The following is a 17378-nucleotide window of genomic DNA, read 5'->3' on the forward strand; positions in this document are numbered from 1 at the left end:
ATATTTTTAAAATTATATATATTTTACACATTTTTAAAATTTTGCGTAAATAAACTATTATATAAATTTATAGCTACGTTAAATTTAATTTTAACTGAAAAAGGTGCACAAAAAAACTGAAAGACTATGAAACTCAAACTTAAACTAAAAAATTTTTTCTTTATATTTATACAAAAAATAGTAGACATTTATTAACAAAATAAAATATAAAAACTGTTTAACGAAAAATAATAAAATTAATTAAATTAATTTTTTTGATAACAAATTTTGCCTAACTACATACCTCATGTGTTAGCAAAATAGTTGATTTTTTTTTATTCCAAACCACTTAAGTATACATTAAATGCATTTGTTATATATATATATGGTTTATATGTATATATTTCATATATGTTACTAAAACATTAACCTCTTACTTGGCAACGTGTCTCATTTGCACAGTTTGCATTAATATTTCAGCTAGCCTAACTAACCTTAGCCTACAAACTAATCTCGTCTATTAATTCTTAATTTAATTTTTCTTGGGGTTAGTAATTTCAACTAAAAAATTAAATAAAAACTTTTAGCCCATCATATAGCTCATTGGTTAGTATAAGTTTTAAAAAAATTTTATTAAGAATTCAAAATAAAAACTGTATATAAAAAAAAAATGAAATTAGAAATAAATTTTAAACTGAAAAGCGGGCATATAATTAAATATGAATTAGAAAGTTTTAGCTAGCGAACACTTACGTCAAGTGGCTTCTTCAACACAATCCAACCGGATTCAGCTTGTATATCGAAATATTCCAAATCATTGGGATTGAATGGTGCACTCAAACTATAAACAATAGCGCCATTATTATCAGCATCTTCATCGGAGGCAGATACACGTAAGATGTTTGTACCAATGCTGGCATCCTGCTTAACATTTTCAACATATTTCTGTGAAAAAAAGGGGGCGGTAAAAATACAACCATTCCTGACATGAACTCAATATTCTTATACTTACTTGTCGATCAAACAATGGAGGGTTATCATTGACATCAGTTATTTCAACAGTGAAAGAGCAAACACCTTCCAAGCTGGGCTCACCTTGATCGGTTGCTTTGACGGTGACCGAGACAAATTTGCCATCATCACCTTCACGATCGAATACTTTGTTAGTGGACACCTCACCAGTTTCTTCATCAACCGTAAATTTGGTACCCTTTTGATTGGGTTGCTGCACAATGGAGTATTTGACCTGCAAATGTAATGGATATGTAGCGGAATGTGATAAAATTTTTTGGCTTATAAATTTGTTTAAATTAAATTAAATTTAGTTTGAAACATTTAATGAAATTGATAAGTAACGTCAACAAAAATTAAAATCAAAGCAAACGTACAAATTAGAGCTTGTAATAATATTCAAATGATTTGAAACTTTGCACATTTTGAATTTCTAGGTTATATGGGTTCAAGCATTTTCATGATGGAGTACATTCCTGTCAGAGTATATTGATGTTAAAACATGTTTATGCGCCAACATTTTGATATTTGGGTATAATAAAACTCCCTTCTTCTATTTCTACTTGATGAAACACAAGTTAGTGCCTAAAACACCTGACTCAATAGTCTCAGTGATCACTTGGATGATTCACTATAACAAAAGCTCCGTTAATGCCTGACAATAAGTTATTCAGATGTTTTTATAGAAGTTTACTACAAAACCCAGTACAGCTCTCTGAGGGAATATATATTGCATTTGATTTGAGAGAGTGCAATTCTGAATCAGTGTGCGCATTCATAGAATCGATAAGTTTCAGCGCTCTAAGTTTAATATATTCTCATAAATCAAAAATATTTATGATAATATTTGTCCCAACGGCACTCTGGATGATACTTTGAAGCACTAATGGATACTAGGTAGGCTATTTTCAATAAAATGTGTTTGCTTGTAGTAGATTATAAAGAGTGAAACATTATATATATATTATTTCAGTCATTTAATAAAATATATAGAAATCCATTTTGCATTATATTAGCAATAGACAATAGATTGACAAGACTTCCAAAATTCATAAGCATGTGAAATATATTTAATGATAGCTTACACATCAACTAAAACTATATTGCAAGCTGCTCTCATCTCTCCCATTTTAATAGTACAATGAAATTAAAACACATTCTAGTTTTAATTGCGGTGATGAGGTTACTACAAAACCACTTGCATCCACATACGCAAATCTGATAATACAGACGTTGACTTTAAATATATTAGATTGATTAATTGTTAAGTATTACTTTTGTCACACTAGATAAATTTAGGCGTGTGAAAACTTATGTGTACGAACTTTCTTAGATTGTATGTACATTAAGACTGAAAAGTTTTCGGAAATTCTCATTTAAAATTCGCGCGCTGTATATTTTTCGATATTTTAAGTTTATGTAGTTTGGCAGCACTGTCCTTAATTACTATGCCAAAAATGAGCGCGATCTGTCAGACAGTTCGTTTACGGCAGCTGTTGAAACCAGTTCCCCTCAGTAGTGCGTTGCGAAATGTCTTCGACGGTCGTACGACCGTCCTGAAAGGCTTTGTACCACTCATAAACTTGAGTTTTCGATAAAACTGATTCCCCATAAGCCTTTTGTAGCATTCGCAACGATTCTGCACACGAAATTTCGTTCGAAACACAAAATTTGATGCAAACTCTTTGTCCAATATTTTTTTCCATTGTTTTTTTCGCAACGCACTACTGAGGTGAACTGGTTTCAACAGCTGCCGTAAACGAACTGTCTGACAGATCGCGCTCATTTTTGGAATAGTAATATGTCATCTTAGATGCTGTCCATAACTAACAATATTAATCTTAATAATATCCTAAATTACAGCAGCTGCGAATTTTTAAATGAGATATTTACCGAATCACTGTTTCGGTACTGATGTATGTTATAAACATCGCAGCAGTATACAAAGAGAATGAAGAAAATATTTTTCATATTCGTCTAAATCACCTGTTGGACCTACTACAAAAGCGGTGAAGCATGTCAATCCCAAAAATAATATATAAACCGATTTTAATATACAAAATGACTTGTGTGTGTCATTTACTAACATTTTACCATTTGCACTTTTTCAACATTTTTTGTATTACTATTGCAATACCTATTGCAAAGTAAGCCCCTTCACTGCTCTTATGCACGCGGTTATTGCTTGCTTTATTTAGTACTGTTACAAAGCAGTACTAAAAACATAGAAGAAGAATAAAACAAAATCAAAACTCTAGCAACGAGTGAAAAATTAATCAACTTTTAGGCTTGAACCATTCGGTAGAAAACAGTTCAACTCATATTTGCTATGTTAAAATAGCAAAATAAATTAACATATAAAGAGGCTGCTCTTCTTGTTATAAGATATTGGTTGAGATTTTTGTAAATAATTAGAAAAATTAAAAAGGAAAAGAGTATATAAAATTATAAATTATATACATAATTAAAAAAAATTAATTTAAATGTGCATAAAAATATGCAACTAAAACGAAAGAAAGTGTTGTAAATGCATCACAACAAATTATTACCGGAGGAGCAAGATGTTATTTATCCTACAGTAACACTACACTCTCCAAGTATATAATATATACATTCACAATATTGATGGAGTTTAATATATATATTGCTATAAAATGCATTCAGCTGATATGTAGTTAGTGTTAATTATTGTAGAAAATTTGATAAAATTTACTTTAGTTAAATGAAACATGCACAAAATATGCTATATGGTATATCAAACCCATATAAAATCCATATAAGAATATGCTTAAGAGGTTCAACGAGTCCAAGTGTAAACGTGGACCAATATATAATTAAAAAAAGTATGCTTATGAAATTAGAATTATTTAATGTGGCAACATTAAAAGTTGAAAACATATATGTCAATTTTAACCTTAGAAATAAATATATAGTTTTCTCGTACTGTTCACTTCAAAATTCCAACAAAATTAGTACAAACATCTATTTTGCTATACAAAAGTAACATCTTGATATGAACAACGTTCGTTTGTCAGCACATGCAGATATGTCGTCAGTATCGGAGAAATTCAAACTTCTTAAATATATTTATAAAAATTTTTTTTAATTTAGTGAAGTCCGTGTAGAGAAAAATGGCCCCTCAAGTATTCTAATATCCTTTCGTACAGTTGATTATTCAGTGGGTATTCAATTGGTCAAGTAAGTCGAAGAAACCAAATATATTTTAATTGTTTTTTATACAAGTATATTTTTTATATTAAATTAAATATCGTCGCTAACAGTTTGCTGCTAAAATATCCTCTGGTGTCATATGCTATCTTTGATTTTTCACGTGACATCTACACCCTGAGCAATGAGTGTATTTTACGTTTTGATACTTTTCCGCCAATGACTACAGCAACTGTACTCAAGACTCTCTTGGCTGATACTATTGATAAATCTACTGATGTTTGCATTCTCATACAGGTAACAAACGTAACTTCATAAGTATATTCAATCATTTTATATAAATCTTCCTAAATATTTGCAATCTTAAGCATGCTTTTTTTTACAGAAAATTATACACAAGAGTCCATTTTAAAAATGTTTAAATGCAAAACTGCTGGCAACTCTTCGAACTGGGGCTCGATTGCCAATCTAACTTTAGACCTTGTCATACGGAGAAAAAATTATTTTTTACTATTAAAATTTTTATGTTACACAATTTTAATATTAAGTTATTAAGACAAAATGACAATATATTCTTAAATTAAAGGTGTGAAACAAAACAAATCTGTTTGTTGTTTTTCATTAAGTTTCAGAGTTTTAAACAAACTGATTTACCTAACATTATCTTTAGAACTTTTTGCTTATTAGATATTGACACATATATCTAAATATCGCTTCAGCAGACTAAGCAATAGTTGACCCCAGATCTGTATACCTTCCCGAGGAGCCTGTAACTAATCTGAGATTCGATAACGCGGTGCTGGTAACTCTCTCAGTTTCCGCAAATAATTTTAGGGCTCCATCTTTTATATATTTTTTGATCGGATCAATCTTGAGGTGCCTGAGGATGGCATTCGTCATTGTGTACCATGGCAATTTCTAGCTGGCGAATAGCAGTATTTGAAGCTTTGCTAAACGCTACACAACCATATAGAAGTGACGGTCGAATTATTTGGTTATATATCATCTTCCTGTTCTTAGCATTAAGGTTTTCATTTCTGAATAGCGGTTGGGTGTGATAAAGAATTTTGGCACATCTAATTCTTTTCAGTTGAATATATTTAAGCCATATGAATCGTTTGTCCAACGTGATGCCGAGATATTTAACGTTATTTTTCCAATTTATTATCAAGTCTTCCACATTCACTCACTACGGTTTCTTTCTCCACTTACGCGTAATAAACAGAGCCATAGTTTTTTCATTATTGATTATTACTTTCCAAAATACTCCAGGATGAGGTTTATATGATCTTGAAGTGTGTTGATTATGTTTAGAGCACATTTACCAGATATATAAATGTTGTAGAGTTGGGGAAAGTTGCGATCCCTGAGGAACCCCTGCTTTTATAGATTGGACTGATGAGAAAGCGCTGTTGATTTTCGTGCGAAAGGACCTCCCACATAGGAAGCTGTCGATAATTTTAGTTAGTCTGCCTGGAACACCTAGATGAGACATTTTTACTATCAGGCCATCATGTCAGACCTTGTAAAAAGCTTTCAAAATATCAAAAATGACCATTCCGGACGACTGTCTTCTACTAAGGGCTGTTTGGATCATTTGGGCCGTTCTAGCCAGTTGAGGCTCCGTGAACAGGTCATTCCTATAGCCAAATTGCTCGTCTGGGAGTATATTGCGTGATGCCTCTACAGCATTTAATCTGCCAAGAATTACGCTTCCGGCTAGCTTTCCTATAGGCTTCTATATATATATATATCTATATATTTTGATATTTCTTATATGTATTGAAAATAAAATGAAATAAAATTAATTACTTACTAAAATCAAAAAGTATGTACCGAAAAATGTGTTAAAAAAAAAACCTTATATTAACCTATGATTATTTTGACATTTTTATATATGTATATTAAAACTGGCGTTTTACGGTAAGTGGATTAGATCTGGCAACATTGTGCTATTTGAATTTGTGACTTGACGTTTTATAATTTTTTAAAGTTTTTTCCAAAATTAGTTGAAACTTTTCTGTTCTGCTAATACAAAACATTAACTTGTGACTTTTTGAAAAGAAAGGGAAAGAAAGAACTTATTTTAAATTATGGCCACCATCGCACCAACAACTACAACCGAGGGTAGTTCGTAAGTATTAATAAATGAAATAAAGTCGTATAATTAATTATAAAATAAATGAAACGATTCAAAATTTGTAAATTAGCATTAGCCGTGTAGAAAGCAATGGATTATATAGTGCTACCCTGGTGTTCAAGAGCAACGAATACACCGTTGGTTTGGAATTGGCTGCGTAAGTACACTTGTATACCGATTACAAGTTTATTAGCAAATATTTATTCATATATTTGTATATAGGTTACTGTTAAAGTATCCTTGCGTTTCCTATTCGGTTTTTGATTTCTCACGTGATGTTTTCAATTTTGCTAATGAATCGTCTTTGCGTTTTGATACTTTTCCACCTATCACTACTGCTGAGTTGTTGCAGGAGGTCTTGGATGAGCTTAATAATAAGGCTATTGAAATCGCAACTATGTTGCAGGTAATTTCTGCAATATAATATATATAAATTTATATATCTATTTATATTTGTGTGTTAATTTCAAATAAATTAATTCTTTTTTATAGGAAGTTGTCAAGCGTGAACAGTCTTAAATCTTAGCTGCGTTTATGGGTACTGGAGTTGATATTCTAGTCTCAAGATACCACAAAAAATGGAATCAAAAATAGTGTATATATTTGTGAAACTTTACAACTGATCAAATTTTTCACTTGTTAGTTAATGTTTGTTTACCAAATTATTAACGCCATCTAAAATAAAATAAAACACTTGACTACAAAACTAATTATTATTATTTCCTGATAAGGCGTCTCAGATTTTGCAAGTACAGAGCAAGAATAATTTCTTTCAAAATTTGAAGTTTTTTTATGAAAGTTTAGTTTTGACTATTGGATTTTATGCAGGCTTTACTTTTTTATTTATTGTGCTCTTAAGCTCATGTCAAATAGAGTGTCACGGGCACGTCAAAATTAGCGCTTTTGGGCTTTGTCAAGAATGCCTGTTATGTAGAGTGTCATATCATTTTGTCAAATTCGTATTTTTACTATTACTGCACTCTCAATTTAAGCGGCTCTCAATTTAAGCCGACATTTTTATTTTTTTTTACTCTCACTCTCAATCCTTTAATTTGCATTGAAAACAAGGACAATTTTGATTTTAACGTACCCGTGACACACTACATAACGAGGGCCTTAGTACAATATATGTCTCGGTTTCTCTGCGTCGCATGTCATGTTTTTATTATTCTAAGTACAGCATAACGCAACTTAACTGTCGTAAGAAATAACTCTCTAAAGAGATATCAGCTTTAAATTATATTTGTCTTATAAAAACAAAATAAGAAGAAATACGAGGGAGAGTTAAATATACCTTTATGAGGTTGAAAACGCTGCAATCGCTTAACTCTGTGTACGGGAAACACTTACAAACAGAGAGTAACACTCTCTCTTTCTTTTTCTCTTTCCCTCTCTCTCTTTCTCTGGTTCTATGTGTCTCTCCCTCATGTTATATTTCTCTGCCATTCTCTCTCTCCTCTTCTCTCTCTGTTTTTCCCTTTCTCTTTCTTTCTAACTACTTTTGTTTGTCTCCTCCTCGCTTTTTTTTTTTGGATCTATCTCTCTACTTTTCTTCGTCTCCGTCTTCTTTTCACTCCATTTTTCTGTTTACTTTTATCTATTTCTCTTTCTACTTTTCTTTTTTTTTTCATTTTTTTACTTTCTTTATCTCATTGCTCCTCTTTCCTCTCTTTAATTTTTTTCCCGTCTTCTTCTTGTCTTAACTGCAATGTAATTGTTTAATTTTGCATTTCTGTATTATTTTCAGTCTCTTTTGATGCAGTTTCACCTTTTTCGCAGTTATTAAACTATTTTCTCAAGCATGCACTCCTATCAAGCATACACACCTATTAAAATCGGAATTTATTTTTCTCTAACTTTTTTTTTATTGACTAAAAGTAACAGTCAATCATTTTCCCTTTATGCAACACGTTTTAGGAAAAGACAAACCAAAATTAAAAAAAGAAAAAACCATTCGGTTTCACAGCCTATAATTATGCAATTTTAATTAGTGAAAATAGGGCTGTGAAAATTAGCCCCTGAAAATTAACATTTAGGTTGGCATAATTTCGAGTAGAACTTTTTTATAAACGAAAATTCAATGTCCCGTTCCCATGAAGCTTATGTGCCTACATTGTGCCTACACTTTGAGATATAAATTTTATTTCGGTTATATATAAATCATGTTGGTCAACATGCAATTCGAACATAAATCGATACTTTCGTCATATAATTTTATGCACGTAATTCCAATAAACTGAAATATGAGTTTGGCTACGTTGGGTTTTCCGCAGCCTGACGTCACCATCGCCGTCGCCGCGGCCACCGCTGTAGATACATTTTTATAAAGTACATAAAGTGCTTATTAACGCAGTCAAGTACGCGCGTATCTAATAAATGTATCTGTAAGTTAATTAAGTACTTTTTTTGCTTTCTTTTTTAATAATGATTTTTAACATTTGTTCCTTTTTTAATGTATTTTCTTTTTTGAGCTGCAAGTCAAGTCAAAGTTTATATACTATACACTATATACTTTATTGAACGTCATTTGAAAGTTCAAAGTTTTTAATGTGCCTAATAAAAGTTAATTAAAAAGATAAACAATCGAAGTATTTGGGGCCAGAGTGAGGCAGATGCCGTGATACTTGCGAAAAAATGTTTTCGATATACGAGTATTAATAAATATTATAGATGAAGCTTCATTCAGTGTGTGTATTTATGACTTCGCGCTTATATGGCTGTATTAGAGGGTTAATGAAAATTTATTTAAGTGACAGCACACTCAAATGTACTTGATTATGTACTCAGATAGCGGCTTTGCCATGACAGAGACATGGACGAAAGCCTACTGAATGATGTATGTTTATGTCTTCTAGTAACTACCAGCAGCAATAAGTCGTTCGTTAAGCTTTACTAAGCTAAAAGCGGTTTGTGTATCTCATAATAAAAGGTTTACAGACTGTGGAGTTATGTGAAGTTGCAAATTCTAATTAAAATGGCTGAAATTAATTTTGTACGATGTTTACATATTTTATTATTTTCTTCATATACCTTCACAAAAATAAATATTTAATCACAGCAAATTAAAATCTACTGGTAAAAAAGCAACTGCAAAGACCAAGGAAACCCACTACTAATCATATTTTCATATTGGAACGGTTTTTGTAAGAAGACGCATTAAAAACAAGACTAGATTAGGTCAGGTTACACCAGCGGTCCAAACGGATCCCCTTAGATCTATTGACCCATTGTGCTACCGAACAATGGAAAAATTAGCGGTTTAAAATTACCTGAAACCTTTGGAGAAGCTTAAACTGCTAAATAGTGAGAGAACTTGAAAAAAAATTTCTGGGAGGTCGCTTAAAAGGGTTTGATATAAGAAAGAATATACCAAAATCTCTTTAATTTTGGTTAAATTTTTCAGCAGAACTCATTGCAAATTAAGACGAGAAGAGTAGCAATCACACTGCTTGTTACCAATGAACCATTTTATGGCATGTGAGAAGATAGTTTCTGTTCACTTATTCGAAAAAAAGCGAAAAAGTCAAAAATGTACTGGGAACATCTACCATGGCTAATACAAACGTCTTTTATAGACAAAGCTTCTATAGACTTTCTGTCAAAAACGATTAAAGGACTGTTAGCAGTCAAATGAAAACAACTTAAGAACCGTAAGAGGAGTTTTTACAGTACATTGCAGATGAAATTATCACCTTATAAACCTGAGAACTAACGCTAATGGAACTTGTAGATTTTGTAGGAAAGATATTGAGACCTCAAAACACGAGCTGGGTACTTGTCAGGCACTCTTGCATATCGGTGATCATATCGGATGAAAAAACAGGACTCGGTTAAATAGATTCAAAACTACAAATATAGCGGACTTGACTTTATGAAGATCGCACAATAAGTCTACTATGTGGGAATGCAAAATACTCTTCCAAAAATATAATATATATATAAGATTTAATGTCTGCTTTTCACTCTAGTCGCAACATCTTAAATATACATAATTTATATATTATTTGAAGTTTAGTGTCTTCGAAACCATGATTTACTGCTCCCAATATATGTAAAATATCTGACATTAATTTATAACTTCTTGTTGGTTAAAAATGAAATAGAATGATTTATTCTAAGTACAGCTAATATCAATTTATACAAGTGTTGGTGATCCAGGTGCCGATGTACAGAATCAGTAATATGTGTTTCTAGATTCGTCTATTTTAAATAAGTATGTTCCCAGTGTTTCGACGCGTCCAAGAATGATACACATCTGTAAGTAAGTACAGTTCAATGAATAAATATGTAGGATTCGTTGCAAAATCTCATTAAGTTCTTAAAACTTGATATTTAAAACTATTTGAATACTGTTTCAGTCATTTTGCTGATCATATAGAAAGTTTTCTAAATCCTCAAAGCAAATAAAGATGAAGTAGAAAGGCGGCAGAACCTTTTCTTGTGAAGTACTCGGTAATGTCAATTCCATGTGAATAGACTTAGATGTGTATAAATACCCAGTCTCTTTAAGAAATTGTTGATTATCTTAAGAGTTACATATATTTTCTTGAATAAAAAGATTTGTGACGAACTATTTTTTTTCAGTATCAAATTTAAATATATATCTGAATGAAGAATTTTCATACTCTTTTAATTTCTTTGATTTTTGTTTATAAATTCGAATAATTTAGACTATTATTATTGTAATTTAAGAAATTGTAGTTTCCAACCTTACTGAGGAATTACTTTATATTATTCGTTCATTTTGAAACTAACCAGTTAATGAGCTCTCCCATTATACTTGTAGTTATCATTTCTTGGTTTCACTCAACTATTAGATGAAATTTATGCGAGCTCATACAAAATATTGTTAACAACACATTGTTAACAAAATAATCACACTTTGTGGGTCTTAACTTATTTCCCTAATTAATTACCTGCAATTAAGTGTTTGTATTATTTGCTGTGTTTTTTTATATAAAAGTAAATCGCAAACGCTCAACACTCAACACTCAGCGTTACTGAATTAATAGTTTAGCCACTTGACTTACTACTTCAACCTAATCCTACGCATCCGTACCTGTTAGTCGGGTTCTATTCTAAGCATTTACGATTTAGCAATTTAATGACCAAGTTTACTTTACAAGCTCCAGGCCATGCATGCCCAACGCCTTCATACAAAATTCTAACTACTGAAAAATGTAGTCCCCCTACGAGCCAGTACGACGTACACAAGGACGCTCAGCACCATGTAAATTTTACTACAACTTTAACAACAACAACAACAACAACAACAACAACATCAACAATCACAACAACAACAATTACAATAACAAGAAAGCAACAAATCAGTGGGCGTGTGGATTTAATAGCCAAGGTCTTTATTTCTCCAGTTAATCTACTTGTATTTGAATGGGTTCCTCAAAAGCGGTACGAGTAACATTTAACATAATTAATTGACTTCAATTAATTTGCAAGCATTTTTCATTAAGGATTTTTTTTTATTTTTGAGGCAACTTTTGTTTTAAAATTTGTTAACAGTTTTTTCTTCCGTTTTTGTTTTTGTTGTTGTTGCTGTTGTTTGCATGTAGTTTGTTGGCTATTAGATTACAAGCTAAAAAGTTCGTAAGTTAATCTAAAAAGTTAGTACAATTTAGTTGGACATGAATTTAATGCACTATAGGTTATAGGTTTCAGATAGGTAGCCATGTACATACATATCTATAAGGAGGGAGGAAGTAAGCATACAAAGTAAAACGTCTTATTGAGTTAACTGGATAAATGCCAGCAGTACCACAGCCTCCATATTGCCCTCAACCTTTTAAATAGTAACAACTATCGGTATATAGCGAATTGATATGTGCAGTGGAACCTTTCTCATGAATATATAAAGATATATGTGCACTCCAAGTAGAGACAAAACCTTCACATTGCTCTCTCTGAATGGTAACAAACATCTATATATATATGTGGATATATGAAGATATATGTGAACTTCTAGTAGAAGAACAACCTCCACAAAGCACTCTCTGAATAGTAGCAATCATTCATGCGTAGCGAACTAATATGTACAGAAAATCTTCTAACCCAATCGAAAACGAAAAAGAAGACGGATAAGGACACCAAACTCTGTTAAAAATACGCAGGTGGAATGTTTCAACTTTTGACCAGACTTTAGACCAGATATATCTATAAAGCTGGTTAGTGTCCTCAAGAAATACATGGTTCACATTACCGCTCTCCGTGTAATGCGATGGGCGGATGAAGATGCTCTAATGAAGATGCACATTGAGATACCTACTACAGCTGCTTGCAACAAATGCTTGATCTAAATCTTTATACAATTCAACAAAAGTCTGTTTTAAAGTAAAACTGTTCTATTTTAAATAAATACAGATAAATTCCACAAATCAAAACTCTATAGTGTATAATAGTAGTGAGCCAATCCAAATTAATACAGATGATTCAAAATGAATGAAATCGATTTGAAAAGTTATCGGATACCCACAAGGGGTGAATTAAATCCAAACTGTCGTACTACTGCGGAATTTTATTTAAACTTAAGTTAAAGCCATAAGGCACAAATAAGATGTACAAGATCGCTGCTATTCACCGATGTTTATATTTTCAAAGTTTTACACTCAGAATCATTAATGTGATCACCACAACACGACTAGGTTTGTTGTGCTAAACATCTCACAACAACATGAGTCCAGCGAACAATGTTATTCTTAACTAGGTTGCATGTCACTCTAATATCGTTGAAAACTATAAAGCTGATAAGTTGGCAACTGAAACCAGATCATTAGTACCAAAGTGGTGTCTATCATCATTCGATGTAAGTTCACTTGACGTCTTGGTAAAAAGCATTTCACAGGCCAAGTCGGTGCTAAAAATGCCAGGTTATTGATGAACTCAACAATGGCCTTTTTCGTAAATGGATGAAGTTATAGTTTCTTGACTGTCTTAGATCCATTGTACGCACCACAAGCCTGTATATTTGACAACTTTTTGCGTAATTATTCACATTGAAAGACTGCTTATTTAAAATTATATGAAGCGACTACATTTTGGAACGACTAAATTTGAAGTAATACCCGCATTGACTTTAATTATGACAATTCGCTACATACGAGCATATATAAAACCACCTGCTACTATTATAGGTATATAGGTATATACCATAAAACATTTTACAACACTGAATGAACTCATCGTAACCACTAATTTGTTTTAATTTCCGTAATCCTTCTGCTTAGTAAAAGAGCCTTGAGAACGCAATTTAAACTACTTTAAATTGATTACTTTTTTAATTTCGCAAAATTTGTGCTTCTTATTCCCAGTAAATTCCAGTTAAAGTTTTAATGATTATTATAAAAATTAATTAGTTTTTTGTACAAGAAAAAAAGTTTACTTGTTTTTGCAGCAGAAAAAAAGGCAACAGGATTCAATGAAAAACTTTTCATGCCCTCTAGTAGTACTCGAACATACAAGCAAGAACAAATATATCTACATTTGCACACACACACACATATATATATATATATATATATATATATATATATATATTAAATATATATATGTATATATTTAAATGTATATAAGAATTACATATTTACAAGCTAAAATTTTATTTTCGGCAAAAAGGATGCGCTCGCATACAAAGACTTGGTATGCATACTTAGCGAAGCACTAATTGAGGTTAAGGTTATACATAGAGTTCAAAATAAAATACATAAAAAATGGTAGAAACTCTATTTTCTATTACATATACCCAAAGAAATGTAAAAGTTGTCAGAAAAAATAAAAAAAAAATATTTAAAATACATAGACATGAAAAATAAATTTTAAAATAAACGAACTCTTTGTTAAACTCACCTGCCCATTAACACCCTTGTCCTCGTCAGTGGCTACGACTTTAATAACAGGACTTCCATTTGGTGCACCTTCTTCCACTTTTGGATAATAAGTACCACAATCTTTGAAAACAGGTTTATTATCGTTAACATCCGTTATAAATACAACAACAACAGCTGTTGAAGTATGTATAGTTTGATCACCATTCACACAACATGAACCATCATCCATGGCGGTGACATTTAATTCATACTTATCACGATCTAGAGATATCGCTTTATTATGCAAACGTATTACACCAGTTATATCTTCGATAACGAATTGCCCTGACGAAGTACCACCACCAACGAAACCAAAACGCACATTATCACCATCCTTATCGGACGCCACAACAGTTGTCACCAATGTATTTGGACCGGCATTTTCATCTACATTTGGTGTGTAGACTTGTTGTGAGAATTTTGGTTCTTCATCGTTTTTATTCTTGGTATAGACACGTACGGTAGCTGTGCCGGATTTGGATGGTTCGCCTTTATCTTTTGCTGTCACTATAAATTCATAATAGGCATTATTGTTATCTGCATCGAGTTGCTTATTATTGACTATAATGCCATTCGCGTCAACAGCGAAGTGATCATCCGATACCAAGTATTCAATTTCAGCATTGGCACCAGAATCAGAGTCCATTGCCTTAACACGCAAAATACTAGTACCCAATGGTATATCTTCGTCTACGTTATGTGCCTGATAGTCGGGTAATTCAAATTTTGGTGCATTATCGTTGACATCAGTGACACGTATCGTAAGCTGCAAAGGAGAGAGAACACATACATTAAGTACAAATAGTATATAGTTTCTTTAGAAAATTCTTTAATAAAAATATTAGGAAGTAGGAATTTATATGAAGAATTTATTTAAAACATTGAAGTTTATGGTAAGTAAGTCTTATTTGAGAAGTCTGGTCTTAGTATTTGGATACAAGGTGTTGTAGGTAAAGGTAAGCATATATATATAATTTAAAACTCAAAATGAAGTAAAAATTGTGAGAAATATTAATTATATTTAAATTTTAATCATATCCGCAAATCAAACTGAAAGAGTACAGAACGAAAGGGACAATTAGATAACTATTTTATCTCAAAAGCTGTTTATGGCTTCTTATAATAGATATAAATTAATACCTTTGAAGGATATAAATATATATAACAATTTCTTCTCATGTACTATTTGTAGTTTCTTTTACATCAGAAAAAAAACTAGATAAACTAGATACAACAGATAAAAAGTAGATTGAAGGAGAAAATAATTTAGATAACAATTTTATCTCATAAATTATTTGTGGCTTCTTATATCGAACTTTAAACTATATGGGAAGGTAATATATATAACAACTGCTCATAAATTTTTTGTGTCTAGTGTAAACTTTATTATCGTATATCAAATGTAGAAAAAAACTATAATGAAGACAACAATTTCTTTTTATAAACTATATGTGGTGTCTTATATCGGATGAGAAAAAGAAACAGAATAAAGACAAAGAAAAATAAAGAAAGAGACTGAAAGAAAAGTTAATGTAGTTAACGATTTCTTCTCATTCAATATTTGTGGTATTTTGTATTAGATAAAGAAATAAGACACGGTAAAGTAACTTCACTTTCCGGAATTTTAACTTCTATTTCGATTATTTCGGTTATTATTAGTATATTTCTATACGTATTTCGGCAAATTCGCTTTTACCTTAATCAGAAGAATTCCTAATATAACGTAGAAAAAGAGGATTATTGTCACAATAAACCTCAAGGGTTGCAGTGACGTGATGACATAGTTTCAAACCCTTTTAAAACAGGCAAATATTCTGAATAGATGATGGGGACACAATAACCTTTAAGATCGCGCTGTTAGATTTTTTAAGCTTTATAATAGCAATACTAGTTTATTAAAACTAGTAAAATTGATTTTAATTTAAAAACGGCTAATTTATTGGATTAGAAATATAAAAGTATACTTAATGCGATTAAGCGTAGATGGTTTTAAAAAGGGTTTGTTCTTTGTTATATAATAAAACCAAATAATGTTGTAGAAGTAAAAAGTTTTAAATTTTTAAATAAAACTAAAAAAGAATTAAGAGGTATAAAGAGTTATTTAAAGTCAAAGCTGAGAAACAGTGGACCTTACTTTATAAATCTAAAAAATTTTACCAAATCTTGCTGAAAATGTAAAAAATATATACCGAATATAGTGATAAATAAAAAAGGGAATCTTAAATTTAAAATATTTTTCAAAATAATTAATACATTTTATTTTGTGTTTAAACCGTATCTGCTAAAAATTGATTTATTTATCATTTCCCCACACAATTTTCTCAAGACATTCTCGTGCGTTTAGAGCTCTTATGTCTGTCCAGCCATGTGATACTATTTGCATTGTCTTGACAGCGTAAAATGTCAATAACAGTTACATAAATAATCAATTGCACATCGTTTGTGGACTGCAAGTGAGCTAGATGTCATATAAACCAATATAAGTGTTATTATACCAAATATACTCCCTCCATATGCTTACGCTGTACTTAAACGTATCCACCCTCGACCATCGGTATAGAAATAGCTTCAAATCGATAGACCTTCTACCCAACCTTCTTCATGAAGCGTTTGCTATTAGCAGAGAATACTCGTCTAATTGAATTCGAGTAGAGTTTCACATTAAATATTTAAAGGAATGTAATTGCTTAATGTGGTCATGTCAACTCGCAGCTCTGCACAACCCCCAACCCAACTGCATTGGTGACTCCATAAATTTTGAAAATAATATAATAATTTATTAAAAAGACAAAATAATGAATTTAATGAATTTAATGAATTTAATGAAAGAATGACATATTACGATTAACTCAAAACCATTTAACTAACTGAATTTATGCACTTGAATGCATTTTCTCTTATCGCTAATCTATGCAATCAATAATGTCCACAGTATGAGTACAGTAAGGTAAAAATCTGTACAGTACAGAGTAAAACTTGGCCATCGAATGATATAATAAATTGCAAAGCAACGATAAATATGCCATTGCTATGAAAACAAACCAGCAAATAAAAAAAAAAAAGGAAAAAAGAAAAAGGAAAAAGGAAAAGATAGACAGTCAGACAGACAGACAGACAGAGATACGGAAAGACAAACTATTTGTTTGTCTATAATATAAATTGTATGAGGGTGATATAGACTAATATTCCTACTACAATGTAAT

At 31.2% G+C, this 17378-nt stretch overlaps 3 protein-coding genes across 3 annotated transcripts in view; 2 read left to right on the top strand and 1 right to left on the bottom strand.

Moving 5' to 3' along the window:
* Nucleotides 1–694: 694 nt before the first annotated feature.
* LOC119687423 (neural-cadherin-like) overlaps nucleotides 695–17378 on the bottom strand; it is a 33163-nt gene continuing 16479 nt past the window's right edge. The window contains exons 2-4 of the mRNA XM_038101725.1: nucleotides 14156–14941; nucleotides 992–1225; nucleotides 695–924 (exon numbers count right to left, since the gene is read on the bottom strand). Of these exons, the coding sequence (XP_037957653.1) occupies nucleotides 718–924; nucleotides 992–1225; nucleotides 14156–14941 (1227 nt within the window). The 3' untranslated portion in view covers nucleotides 695–717. The remainder of the gene's footprint in view (nucleotides 925–991; nucleotides 1226–14155; nucleotides 14942–17378) is intronic.
* Nucleotides 3889–4718, top strand: LOC119689294. The gene is made up of 4 exons (XM_038104086.1): nucleotides 3889–4041; nucleotides 4102–4188; nucleotides 4272–4455; nucleotides 4544–4718. The coding sequence occupies exons 1-4, from the start codon at nucleotides 4004–4006 to the stop codon at nucleotides 4568–4570; spliced, it is 336 nt and encodes a 111-aa protein (XP_037960014.1). The 5' UTR covers nucleotides 3889–4003; the 3' UTR covers nucleotides 4571–4718.
* On the top strand, nucleotides 6057–6998 carry LOC119689293. The gene is made up of 5 exons (XM_038104085.1): nucleotides 6057–6081; nucleotides 6168–6292; nucleotides 6369–6455; nucleotides 6521–6704; nucleotides 6791–6998. The coding sequence occupies exons 2-5, from the start codon at nucleotides 6252–6254 to the stop codon at nucleotides 6815–6817; spliced, it is 339 nt and encodes a 112-aa protein (XP_037960013.1). The 5' UTR covers nucleotides 6057–6081; nucleotides 6168–6251; the 3' UTR covers nucleotides 6818–6998.

Source organism: Teleopsis dalmanni, chromosome X (genome assembly GCF_002237135.1).
Source record: "Teleopsis dalmanni isolate 2A chromosome X, ASM223713v2, whole genome shotgun sequence".
Lineage (NCBI taxonomy): Eukaryota > Metazoa > Arthropoda > Insecta > Diptera > Diopsidae > Teleopsis > Teleopsis dalmanni.